Source organism: Pogoniulus pusillus, chromosome 11 (assembly GCF_015220805.1).
Source record: "Pogoniulus pusillus isolate bPogPus1 chromosome 11, bPogPus1.pri, whole genome shotgun sequence".
Lineage (NCBI taxonomy): Eukaryota > Metazoa > Chordata > Aves > Piciformes > Lybiidae > Pogoniulus > Pogoniulus pusillus.
The window spans coordinates 30962717-30976261 of NC_087274.1; the positions used below are offsets into that span (position 1 = coordinate 30962717).

Genomic DNA, 13545 nt, shown 5'->3' on the forward strand with positions numbered 1-13545 from the left:
GGCACCAGAGCAGGCTGCCCAGGCCACTGGTGGAGCCACCATCCCTGGAGTTGTGTACAGGGAGGTGTTAGGATGTGCTTGGACATGATGATCTTAAGGTCTTTTCCAACCAGGCTGTGATTCCTTGATCCCTAATGTCATGCTGCTGTGCTCTGCAGGCATACTCCAGGGCAGAGCCAGCCCAATGCTTAGATCTCTAGCTCCCAGCAGAAGCGTTTAACTGTGTCTGTGAAGTCAGTCAGAATTCTTCTGTGTCTGTCTCAAGTGATTGTGTATCCTGCTGTAAGGAATCCCACGTTACTCACACGAGGCTGTCTCTGTGTAGAGGTGTTTGTTTTGACATGGTCCTCAATCTAGGGATGAGAACCAAGAAAGCAGAGACTGTCTGCTCTTCAGCTTCTCGCTCCTATCAAGCCACATTGTGTCTGTGCTGCTGCTGCTCAGGAGTCAGACCTGGCCTCCCCTTCACCTCTGCTGCTGTGTTTGGAGCTTTGCTTTTCACTGGTGCTGTCCTGCACATGAGGCTGAAACCAGGCAGGGAACTGAAAGGTGATTTTCCTTCGGGAGGATTTGTTGGTGTTCCACCAGGTCATGCTCCTGATGGAGTTTCTTGCACTGTTGCAAAGTGCAGAGAACAGAACGACTCAGGAAGAGCTCAGCTGGCCTCAACACTGGAAGGTCAGGCCTGGAGCTGTCCCATTACTCTGGATGCAGGGACTGTGAGCCGAAGTGGAAGGGGTGAGGGAGAATCACTTGCAAGACACACTGGCTTTTTGATTAGTCCATATATAAAACCCCCAAAGCATTAAGGGCATTATAAATTTAATATCATAGAATCAACCAGGTTGGAAGAGACCTCCAAGATCATCCAGTCCAACCTAGCATCCAGCCCTAGCCAGTCAACCAGACCATGGCACTAAGTGCCCCATCCAGGCTTTTCTTGAGGACCTATCTGGAAGCAAGAACTAAATTATTCTTTGTCTTTTGCATACAACTGTGGCTTTGTGGTTTAAATTATTACTTGCCTTTTGCTTCTTCTCAACTTACTGACATCCTGCCTTGCTGGACATAGAATCAACCAGGTTGGAAAAGTCCTCCAAGCTCATCCAGTCCAACCTAGCACCCAGCCCTCACCAATCACAGAATCAACCAAGTTGGAAGAGTCCTCCAAACTCATCCAGTCCAAACCCAGCCCTAGACAATCATAAAATGATAGAATCAACCAAGCTGGAAAAGTCCTCCAAGCTCATCCAGTCCAACCTAGCACCCAGCTCTTGCCAATCAACCAGACCGTGGCACTAAGTGTCTCAGCCAGGCTTGGCTTCAACACCTCCAGGCATGGTGACTCCACCACCTCCCTGGGCAGCCCATTCCAATGCCAATCACTCTCTCTGCCAACAACTTCCTCCTAACATCCAGCCCAGACCTCTTTCTTTCCTATACATCTTCCTTTTTCTCCAGCCAAGCTCATGTTCAGCCTTCCAGCAGCAAAGATACTGGTGGAAGTACAGCCTTGTGCTGCCAGTATTGCAAATCTAGGGCTGCCTCTAGCTGAATCCTACAGCTTTGTTATGGGTGAGGTAGAATGGGTTTTCACTTGATTCATCTCTGCAGATGTGAAGTGGACTAACAGCCTGCCCTAGGCTGGCATTGTGTCTGTTTCTTTTAAATGATCATTTTACTTCAACAAGCATTGCTTTTGCTCGTGTGTTTTTATTGTCACCTTGAAGTTGCAGCAGAGAAATGAGAGGCACTGTCACTTGTGAGGAGCTTTTAAGGGTCAGAATGTGCACCTGTGTGAGTCTATAGGAGAACAGATGTATTGGGGTGGAAAACAAGAGGTCATAGTGTGATGGATAAGATAAGTAATTACACATACAGAATTGTTTGGGTTTGGAGAATCACAGAATCAACCAGATTGGAAGAGAGCTCCAAACTCATCCAGTCCAACCTAGCACCCAGCCCTAGCCAATCAACCAGGCCATGGCACTAAGTGCCTCAGCCAGGCTTGGCTTCAACATCTCCAGGCACAGCCACTCCACCACCTCCCTGGGCAGCCCATTCCAATGCCAATCACTCTCTCTGCCAACAACTTCCTCCTAACATCCAGCCTAGACCTGCCCTGGCACAGTGTGAGGCTGTGTCCCCTTCTTCTGTTGCTGCTTGCTTGGAAGAAGGGAGGAGGCATCCACAGCCTATTCCAGAGTCTCACCACCCTTGTTCTGAAGAACTTCTTCCTAGGATCCAATCTAAACCTACTTTGCCTCAGCTTGAAACCATTCCCTGTTCTGTACTGTAAGTTATACTACAGAGAGTAGTTACACAAAGTGTTACATGTTCCCTGTGATAACTGCCAGCCTAGACCTGCCCTGGCACAACTTGAGACTGTGTCCCCTCGTCCTATTGCTGGGTGCCTGGCAGAAGAGACTGACCCCACCTGGCTACAGCCTCCCTTCAGGTAGCTGAAGGATGCAGACAGTGAAGTTCTGCCAAGTGAAAAGATTGGTGCTAAGGGTGGTTGTGAAGTTAGCTTTTTGGCAGCTGTTGTGTTAATGAATCAGCCTACTGATGTGGAATTTGGTTTTAATGTGGGAATCTGCTCTAATGATTTGTTGATTAAAGCAACTACTTACTCTCTTTTACAGCCAGGCTCTGAAGGGAGGCTGCCTGAGCAAATGTTCACGTTGAATGATGGTTGCTGATCTGGGTAGAGACAGTTCTGTGTTTAGGGAAGAACTAAAAGCTTAAAGCAGGAGGCAAATGTATTTTGCCATGTGCTCAAGGAAGAAAAAGGCTACAGGCTGGGGACAGAGTGGCTGGAGAGCAGCCAGGAAGAAAGGGACCTGGGGGTACTGGTGGATAGTAGCTGAAGATGAAGCAGCAGTGTGCCCAGGTGGGCAGCAGAGCCAATGGCATCCTGGGCTGGCTCAGGAGCAGTGTGGCCAGTAGGACAAGGGAGGTTCTTCTGCCCCTGTGCTCAGCACTGCTCAGGCCACCCCTTGAGTGCTGTGTCCAGTTCTGGGCTCCTCAATTCAAGAGAGATGTTGAGGAGCTGGAAGGTGTTGAGAGAAGGGCAACAAGGCTGGGGAGGGGCCTGGAACACAAACCCTGTGAGGAGAGGCTGAGGGAGCTGGGGGTGTGCAGCCTGCAGAAGAGGAGGCTCAGGGCAGAGCTCATTGCTGTCTACAACTTCCTGAAGGGAGGTTGTAGCCAGGTGGGGTTGGGCTCTTCTGCCAGGCAGTCAGCAACAGAAGAAGGGGACACAGCCTCAAGTTGTGCCAGGGCAGGTCTAGGCTGGCTGTTAGGAGGAAGTTGTTGTCAGAGAGAGTGATTAGCATTGGGCTTTTAGTACCCTGGGTTGCCCAGGGAGGTGGTGGAGTCACATCTAGGTCTCTTCCACCCTGATGGATTCTATGATTCAGTTGGGCAACAGAACTCCTTAAATACCTTGCTGAAAAAGTGTGGAGCTAGTTTCAGGGCGAGGACTGCAGACAGCTGCAGAGTTCCTTAACACTATTATTACAGTGCTATTAACACACTTCATTTAATTATGTCATATCCAGACTTAATAGTCACACTCTGACAGTTGATAATATGTGCACAGCAGAGATGAAGTTTCATTGAGAATGCATTAATGTGACTTAGACTCAACATGAGCCTGCAATGGTCATTTGCAGCCCAGAAAGCCACCTGTGTCCTGGGCTGTATCCAAAGCTGTGACCAGCAGCACAAGGAAGGAGATTCTGGCCCTCTGCTCTGCCCCACCTGCAGTGCTGCCTCCAGTTCTGGTGCCCCCAGCACAAGAAGGATGTGGAATTGCTGGAGAGGGTCGAGAAGAGGGCCAAGAAGGTGATCAGAGGGTTGCAACACCTCCCCTGTGGGAACGTGTGGAGAGTTGGATCTGGTCAAACTGCAGAAGAGAAGGATCCATGGATGTTTATAAACATCTATCTAATCCCCTCTAAGTCTTCTCTTCTCCAGACTAAAAAGTCCCAAGTCCTTGGAACTGTTCAAGAAACATGGGACCATGGCACTTCAGGGTATGGTTTAGTGGCCATGGTGCTGCTAGGCTGAAGGTTGGGCTCAATGATCTTAGAGTTGTCCTCCACCTGAAACAATTCTGTTACTCTGTGCATCTTACCATAACAGGCAAACCAGACTTGACTTGGGGAAAATATTTTTGGGTGTTTTATTGCTAATTAAAATAGAGTTGGATTGTGAGAGGGGAAAAAAAAAACAACTGTCAAGCAGTAAAAAAATCTAACACACCTTCTCCCACCTCCTCTTTGTTTCCCAGTGCCAACTTCACTCCTTCACTCCTAACTTTTCTGCTTCTCTCTTTCTCTGGCCCTGAGCACAGCAGGGTGGATGGAGAATGAGGGTTCTGGTGAATCCCATAACATTTCTTCTCTGCTGCTCCTTCTTCAAACTATTCCATTGCTCCAGTGTGGGTCCTCTCTGCAGGCTGCAGTCCTTCAAGATAAACCTGCTTCTGTATGTGCCCTCCATGGGATGGAGCTCCTTCAGCACATAGACTATGGTGCTGTGGTGGAATTTTTAGGCTCTCAGGGAGTGACAGGACTGGGGGGAATGGAGCAAAGCTGGAGGTGGGGAGAGTCAGAGTGGACATAAGAAGGAAGTTGTTGAGCATGAGAGTGGTGAGAGGCTGGAGTGGGTTGCCCAGGGAGGTGGTTGAGGCCCCATGGCTGGAGGTGTTTGAGGCCAGGCTGGCTGAGGCTGTGTGCAGCCTGCTCTAGGGTAGGGTGTCCCTGGGCATGGCAGGGGGGTTGGAACTGGCTGCTCCTTGTGGTCCCTTCCAACCCTGACTGATTCTATGATTCTATTCTGTGTGTTGGGTCCTCCATGCCCTGCAGTGATATCTGCTCTGGTGTGGTCTTCTATGGCCTGCAGGGACATACCTGCTTCACCATGGTCTTCTCCATGGACTGCTGGGGAATCTCTGCTCCAGGACCTGGGGTGCATCCTCCACCACCTCCTGCTCCAACCTCAGGGTCTGCAAGATTATTTCTCACACTTTTTACCTCGCTCCTTACACGCTAGGCACTTTGTTATCCTCTCTAAAATGTGCTTTTATAGAGGTGTCACCAGCATTGCTGATGGACTCAGCTCACTTGGGTCATAACAGCCCCAACAGTGCTACAGGCTGGGGGCAGTGTGGCTGGAAAGCTGTCAGCAGAAAGAGACCTGAGGGTTGTAATAGGCTGGGTGATAGGTTGGACTGGATGATCTTGGAGGTCTCTTCCAACCTGGTTGATTCTATGATTTGACCTTTCTATGATTTGACAAGTGGCTGAACAGGAGCCAGCAGTGTGCCCAGGTAGCAAAGAAAGTCAGTGAAATCCTGGCTGGGATTAGAAATGCTGTGTCCATCAGGAGCAGGGAGGTGCTTGTCCCCTTGGACTCTGCTCTGGTGTGGCCACACCTCGACGTGTTGTGTTCAGTTTTAGGCACCTCAATACAAGAGAGATGTGGGGGTGCTGGAGCCAGTGCAGAGGAGGGCAAGGAAGCTGTGAAGGGCCTGGAGAATAAATCTTATGAAGAGCAACCAAGGGAGCTGGGGCTGATTAGTGTGGAAAAGAGGAAGCTGAGGGGAGACCTCATTGCTGTCTGCAGCTACCTGAAAAGAGGTGTTAAGAGGTTGGTTCTGGTCTCTTCTCAGAGGCAAATAGTGATAGAACAAGAGGGAATGGCTTCAAGCTGCCACTGGGTAGGTTTAGACTGAACATTATGGATTTTTTTTTGCCCAACAAGAGTGGTCAGGCACTGGAATGAGCTGCCCAGGGAGGTGGAGGAGTCACCAAGCCTGGATGTGTTTAAAAGTGGTTTGGATGTGGTGCTTGCGGGTATGGTTTAGGGGTGAAGGTTGCAGAGTAGGGCTCTTGGTTGGACTTGGTGATCCTGAGGGGCTTTCCCAACCTGAGTGTTGCTGTGATTCTGTTTCCTGCTGTGAATCCATGCTGTGTTCAGCACAGAACAGCCACTGGTCTCTTTCACAGGCCTGGCCTTACATCCTCTGCACCAAACCCTCACCATGTGCACTGCATACAGCATGCTGAGCCTTCTCAAGGTGGTGAGAGATTCTTAAGGAGTACAGGGGAGGAGAGAATTCTGAGTATAGATGTTTAGGCTCTTGGTGAGTGTGACAGTGGTGAACCTGGCAGTCCTCAGGTGTAAAGCAAGCTGTTGGAGAAGTGTTTTAGGTGTGTGAGCAGGAGAAGCACGTATACTGTTCTTTAAATGCCATGCAGTGTATGCCTGTGCCACTGGTTTCATGGATGTTGTGTCACTCTCTGTGTTCTAGGGAGAATGACTTCTGCAACGTCACCTATCATTTTGAAATGGGACCCCAAAAGTCTGGAAATCAGGACTCTCACAGTGGAGAGGCTGCTGGAGCCACTCGTTACCCAGGCAAGTTACTCAGAGTTCTTTTGCTTCTTCCTCCAGCCTGATGCTGTATTTACTCACTTCACATAATTATCTTAATAAGCTTTGGTACTAAAGGCTTGAACAGTTTTTGTTCATGATCTCTAGTGGAGAGCTCTGCTCAGACATGTGTAGAGGTTTCTTGTTCACCCAGCCAACTGTGTGCTGGGCTGCAGCAAGAGCAGTATGGGCAGCAGGGCAAGGGAGGGGATTGTGCCCCTTTGCTCTGCTCTCCTCAGACCCCACTTGAAGTCTTGTGTGCAGTTCTAGAGCCCCCAGCACAAGAAGGACATGGAACTGTTGGAGCCAGTCCAGAACTGGAACATGTACAGAGTAGGGCGACAAAGCTGTTGAAAGGCCTGGAATGCAGACCCTGTGAGGAGAGGCTGAGGGAGCTGGGGGTGTGCAGCCTGCAGAAGAGGAGGCTCAGGGCAGAGCTCATTGCTGCCTGCAGCTGCCTGCAGGGAGGCTGTAGCCAGGTGGGGTTGGGCTCTTCTGCCAGGCAAGCAGCAACAGAACAAGGGGACACAGTCTCAAGTTCTGCTGGGGGAGGTCTAGGCTGGATGTTAAGAGGAAGTTGTTGGCAAAGAGTGATTGGCATTGGAATGGGCTGCCCAGGGAGGTGGTGGAGTCTCTGTCCCTGGAGGTGTTGAAGCAAAGCCTGGCTGGGGCACTTAGTGCCATGGTCTGGTTGACTGGCCAGGACTGGGTGCTAGGTTGGACTGGGTGATCTTGGAGGTCTCTTCCAACCTCCTTGATTTTATGATTCTGTGATATACAAACAACCTCACTGAACATGTAATTTTATCCTCTGGATTAGAGAAAGAAGTATCTCTATTTCTTTCCCTCTCCTTTAAATCCCATGAAGCTTGTTTGACTGAGCCATGCTTTTGTGAGCCACGCAGACACGATCAGGAGAGCCTTGAGTGATGAGAAATGTGCTACCTTCAGATTGTGTTTATCTGTTGCATTTTTAGCTGAAGTTACTCAGCTGCTCTTTCTGTTTCTTCTCAGATAAGTTAAAGATCATCCCAGTTTGAAAAGCTTTGCCTTTTATTTTTTCCTGCTCAGCATTGCATATGCAGTCTGGTCAAGTCAAGAATAGTATCTCATTTACCTCTGTTTAGGCTTCGATTGCAATCTGCCTGTGCAGTGACAACCTCCACAAGATAGAATGTGCACATTGCACATGCAGAGATTTGGATCTCCTTCAAAAGTCTCAAAGCAGTTCCCTTCCTAAAGAGAGCATCTCATGTGAAAGTTTATCTTGGCAGATCAAGAAACTCATAAATGTTTAATCCCTGTTTGTAGCATCATAAAATGGTTTGGGTTGGAAGAGACCTTAAACATCATCTAGTTCACAGTATCAGTATTATTAGGATTGGAAGAGACCTCACAGATCATCCAGTCCAACCCTTTACCACAGAGCTCAAGGCCAGACCATGGCACCAAGTGCCACGTCCAGTCCTGCCGTGAACAGCTCCAGGGACGGCGACTCCACCACCTCCCCGGGCAGCCCATTCCAGTGTCCAATGACTCTCTCAGGGAAGAACTTTCTCCTCACCTCCAGCCTAAATTTCCCCTGGCACAGCCTGAGGCTGTGTCCTCTCGTTCTGGTGCTGGCCACCTGAGAGAAGAGAGCAACCTCATCCTGGCCACAACCTCCCCTCAGGTAGTTGTAGACAGCAATGAGGTCTCCCCTGAGCCTCCTCTTCTCCAGGCTAACCAATCCCAGCTCCCTCAGCCTCTCCTCGTAGGGCTGTGCTCAAGGCCTCTCCCCAGCCTCGTTGCCCTTCTCTGGACACGCTCAAGCATCTCAATGTCCCTCCTAAACTGGGGGGCCCAGAACTGAACACAGCACTCAAGGTGAGGTCTAACCAGTGCAGAGTACAGGGGCAGAATGACCTCCCTGCTCCTGCTGGCCACACCATTCCTGATGCAGGCCAGGATGCCACTGGCTCTCTTGGCCACCTGGGCACACTGCTGGCTCATGTTCCGACTGCCCTCCCACTAAACCAGGTTGCTCAAGGCCTCATCCAACCATGAACACCTCAAAGGAGGGAGGTGTTCCATCCATAACCTCCTTGGGCAACCTGTTCCAGTGTCTCCCCACTCTCACTGAGAATGGTGAACTGAACTAGAGAGTTCAGTTTGAACTCTGTAATCTGCTGCAGATTTGTCAGAGCTGCTTAACACAGAAATCACAGAGGTGTGAAGTTCTTCCATAAATCACTCACAGTAGGTCACTAGATAGGAAAGAGATCTGTTTGCCACCAAATATAACAGAACAGTGTTGCTCAGGTTCTTGGGCAACCTGATCTGACTTTGAAGGCACCCCTTTTTGACCCAAAGTTTGGAGTAGATTGTTGGTCAGAGAGGTGTTGTAAGGTCCATCCATGGAAACATTCAAGACCAGGCTGAGCAAGTATCTGAACAACGCAATCTAGTTCCCTGCTTGTTGCAGAAGGGTTGAAGTAGATGACCTTTAAAGGTCCCTTCCTACTCAGATCCTTCTATGATTCTATGACAACCTGAGGGTCCATACAGCCAATGTTTCCTGATTCTGTTTTCTAGTACCACCAAGACAAACCCATGTTTGGAGTATCCTCTTTTTCCACAAGCTGTGTATGATTTTGGAGTGATGTTTGAAAGAACAGAAATGGTTCTACATAAGTCTTTGGGCTCCAAAAGTGCTAATCACAGAATCATCAAGGTTGGAAAAGACCTTTTTGACCATCAAATCAAACCATGTAGAGAGGGTCTGCAAAGGCACTTGGATAGATTGGATCCATGGCCAATGTTAATGGCATGAGTTTCAGCAAGGCCAAATGCCAGGTCCTGAACTTGGACCACAACACCCCCAAGCAATGCTACAGGCTTGGGGCAGTGTGGCTGAAAAGCTGTCAGCAAAAAGAGATCTGGGGGCTGTGATGGACAAGTGGCTGAACAGGAGCCAGCAGTGTGCCCAGGTGGTAAAGCCAATTGCATGCTGTCTGGGATTAGAAATGCTGTGTCCATCAGGAGCAGGGAGGTGATTGTCCCCTTGGACTCTGTTTGGGTGAGGCCACACCTTGAGGGTTGTGTTCAGGTTTGGGCACCTTATTACAAGAGAGATGTGGAGGTGCTGGAGAGAGTGAAAAGAAGAGCAAGGAAGCTGTGAAGGGCCTGGAGAATAAATCTTAAGAGGAGCAATTGAGGGAGCTGGGGCTGGCCAGTGTGAAAAGGAGAAAGCTGAGGGGAGACCTCATTGCTGACTGCAGCTACCTGAAAGGATGTCGCAGAGAGGTTGGTTCAGGTCTCTTCTGCCAGGAAAGCAGCCACAGAACAAGGGGACACAGTCTCAAGTTGTGCCAGGGGAAGTCTAGGCTGGATGTGAGGAGGAAGTTGTTGTCAGAGAGAGTGATTGGCATTGGAATGGGCTGCCCAGGGAGGTGGTGGAGTCACTGTCACTTGAGGTGTTCAATCAAAGCCTGGCTGAGGCACTTAGTGCCATGGTCTGGTTGACTGGCCAGGGCTGGGTGCTAGGTTGGACTGGATGAGCTTGGAGCTCTCTTCCAACCTGGTTGATTCTATGATTCCCAGAGGTAAATAGTGATAGAACAAGGGGGAATGGCCTCAAGCTGCCACTGGGTAGGTTTACACTGGACATTAGGAAAAATGTTTTCCCAGGAAGAGTGGCCAGAGAGTGGAGTGCTGGATGTGTTTCAGTGAAAACCCCTGGGTGTGTTTAAAGGTTGTTCAGGTGTGGTACTTGGGGATATGGTTTAGGGTGGCCCTTTCCAACCTGAACATTTCTGTGACTCTGTGATAACCACCAAACTGTATCCTTAGATCAGGCCTTTTGTATCTGCGTGTATGTAGAGGGGCTTTGGGCTCTGATCTCTCTCTGTGTGTAGGCACTCGAGGCGCAGATGTGCAAATGGTGCTGCATCCACTGACTTCTACTGGTATGTTGTGGAGTGTGATGGTTTGGGTGTTCCCCACTCCCCCCAGTTGTGAAAATCACCCTGGCTAGACTCAGCAGCTCTGGAAATTGAATGAAGCTTTATATTTACAGCTTAGCTCAGTATCCAAGCAGGTAGTTACAATCTATACAGCTAGAGACAGAAACAGACAAGTTAAGAGGTAACACAGAAACACAGCAGCCCTCACAGACACCTGAGTCCCCAGGAGGAGCTCTCAACCACCCTCTCACCTTCCTTCCACTCCTCTACCTTACCCAAGACTTTGCCTTATGCTCAAGGTAGCTTGGAGGGTCAGCCAGGGGGGTTAGGGAGCAGGTGAATTAGTCACACAGACAGCAGGTTAGGTTAGAGAGAGAAGTTCTGCACAAAGCCCAGGCAGCGACTCTGTTATCTATGTTTGTGTTCTTGTTCCTATACATCTCAGCAAGCCTATGAGTGCAGCAGACATCACCATTGTTTCCTTCTTGCAGCCTGTAATCTAATTCTTCTCACCAAAACATTCCAGCTAGCCTCAAATTAGCACATGGAGAAACAGAGAAACATGATCAGGATCTGAGAAAGAAGAGAGAGGGTCAGGAGAATGGCAGATTTTAGACAAGCTCATTAGTGTTCCAGATGAGAAAATATGGATAACCTATGGATTGATTTAGAAGAAATTAGAAGACAGGAAGATTGTCAGAGCTGCAGGCAAAGAAAAAAAAGGAAAGGAAAGAGATCTGAAAAAAAATCCATTAACTGCTCCTGAGAATGCATTAGAAATGACAGAGTTACATTTATTCTGGGAAGCCCTCAGCTGGCAAACTAATTAAAACTTTCTGTGGCTGTCAGAGATGGAACTTGCTGGAGTCCCCATTTCCCCAGTGCTCATTGTGGTGTTTCAAGTGTGGCAGCCATGCCCTGCCACGAGGAGGCTTTCATCGCGTTGCCACTGTTGAGGCTTTGTAAGAAATGCTTGATTGAAGAATCCATTTGAATTTGTGCCCCCAACAACACTGAAACTAGGAATGGAGTGGGTTTTTTCCTCTGGCTTCTGTGTCACGCTTAGCTCACTGAGTGTAAGGTGATGGTGCTCACTGCTGGGCCCTTGTTGTAAGTCTCCACATCAGCTTTCTCGCTGCTAGGAGCAGCCACTGGCAGTGCAGACCTGCCTTAGCTATCTCGCTGCTAAGAGCAGCCACTGGCAGTGCTAACCTGCCTTAGCTGTCTCTCTGCTAGGAGCAAACACTGGCAGTGCAAACCTGCCTTGGCTGTCTCGCTGCTAGGAGCAGCCACTGGCAGTGCAAACCTGCCTTGGCTGTCTCGCTGCTAGGAGCAGCCACTGGCAGTGCAAACCTGCCTTAGCTATGTCGCTGCAAGGAGCTGCTACTGGCAGTGCAAACCTGCCTTAGCTATGTCGCTGCTAGGAGCTGCCACTGGCAGTGAAGACCTGCCTTAGCTGTCTCGCTGCTAGGAGCAGCCACTGGCAGTGCAGACCTGCCTTAGCTAACTCGCTTCTAGGAGCAACCACTGGCAGTGCAAACCTGCCGTAGGAGCAGCCACTGGCAGTGCAAACCTGCCTTAGCTATCTCGCTGCTAGGAGCAGCCACTGGCAGTGCAAACCTGCCTTAGCTATCTCGCTGCTAGGAGCAGCCACTGGCAGTGCAAACCTGCCTTAGCTATCTCGCTGCTAGGAGCAGCCACTGGCAGTGAAAACCTGCCTTAGCTATCTCGCTGCTAGGAGCAGCCACTGGCAGTGCTAACCTGCCTTAGCTGTCTCTCTGCTAGGAGCAACCACTGGCAGTGCAAACCTGCCTTAGGAGCAGCCACTGGCAGTGCAGACCTGCCTTAGCTGTCTCGCTGCTAGGAGCAGCCACTGGCAGTGCAAACCTGCCTTAGGAATGTCGCTGCAAGGAGCTGCCACTGGCAGTGCAAACCTGCCTTAGCTGTCTCGCCGCTATGAGTGGCCACTGGCAGTGCAGACCTGCCTTAGGAGCAGCCACTGGCAGTGCAGACCTGCCTTAGGAGCAGCCACTGGCAGTGCAAACCTGCCTTAGGAGCTGCAGAAGGAGCCTCCCAGAGCAGAGACTGAGCTGAGAAGTCGCAGCACTGAACAGAATTAGTTCTGTTCTAGCTCAGACCAGGGGAGGACAAACTTCTGTACTGCTACAAGAAATACAGAACCATGGACTGGTTTGGGCTGGAAGGGACTTCAAGGAGTATCCAATTCCAACCTCCTGCCATAGGCAGGGACACCTCCCACTAGAACAGGTCGCTCAAGGCCTCATCCAACCTGGCCTTCAACACCTCCAGGGAGGCTGTGGGGCACAGAATCACCCAATGTGATCAAGAATCACATTGGGTGATACTGTGCCCCACAACCTCCCTGGGCAACCTGTGCCAGTGTCTCACCACCCTCACTGCAAGGAATTTCTTTCTCATCTCCAGTCTCAGTCTACTCTCCTCTAGCTCAAAGCCATTCCCTCTTATCCTATCACTACAAACCCTGGATGATCTTTCAAGTCTCTTCCAACCCAAGCCATTCCTTGATTCTGTGACATGCAGGCTGATGGATAGGAGCAAATTGTCTTAAGCAGCAGTGCAGATTTTAAAGCTATTTCTGGTAGCACTTGCAGTGTTAATAACATTCTAGGATTAATTTCAACTCAATTGAAATACAGAATTTATACCCTGGAACTAAACCATCCCAATAGTAAGCTGATATTCAGTGGAAATTTTGGAGTAAGTGGCTTTGGGACTGGGCTGTTGTAATTTAAGAGATAGAATTATATAATCACAGAATGGTCTGAGTTGGGAGGGACATTTAAAGCTCATCCTGCCCATCCCACCTGCATTCAGCAGGGACATATTCAACTCGAGCAGGCTGCTCCCAGCCCCAAGAAGCCTGACCTTGAATGCTTCCAGGGATGGGACGTCACAAACAGGCCACATGGACCTGAACACATCACAGAGGCATTGAGTGCATCCTCAGCAAGTTTACTGACCACACCAAGCTGTGGGCTGAAGGGCAGGGATACCATCCAGAGGGACCTGGAGGGGTGGGCACAAGCCAACCTCATGAGGTTCAACAAGACCAAGGGCAAGGGCCTGCATCTGGGTCGAGGCAATGCCAAGCACAAGTCCAGGCTGGGCAGTGAGT

General features: G+C 49.8%; 1 protein-coding gene across 1 annotated transcript in view; it reads left to right on the forward strand.

Annotated features, from left to right (window-relative positions):
- Nucleotides 1–13545, forward strand: part of LOC135179633 (catenin alpha-2) — an 898848-nt gene that overhangs the window by 83714 nt on the left and 801589 nt on the right. Inside the window, exon 2 of the mRNA XM_064151673.1 lies at nt 6323–6429. Coding sequence (XP_064007743.1) covers nt 6328–6429 — 102 coding nt within the window. The 5' untranslated portion in view covers nt 6323–6327. The remainder of the gene's footprint in view (nt 1–6322; nt 6430–13545) is intronic.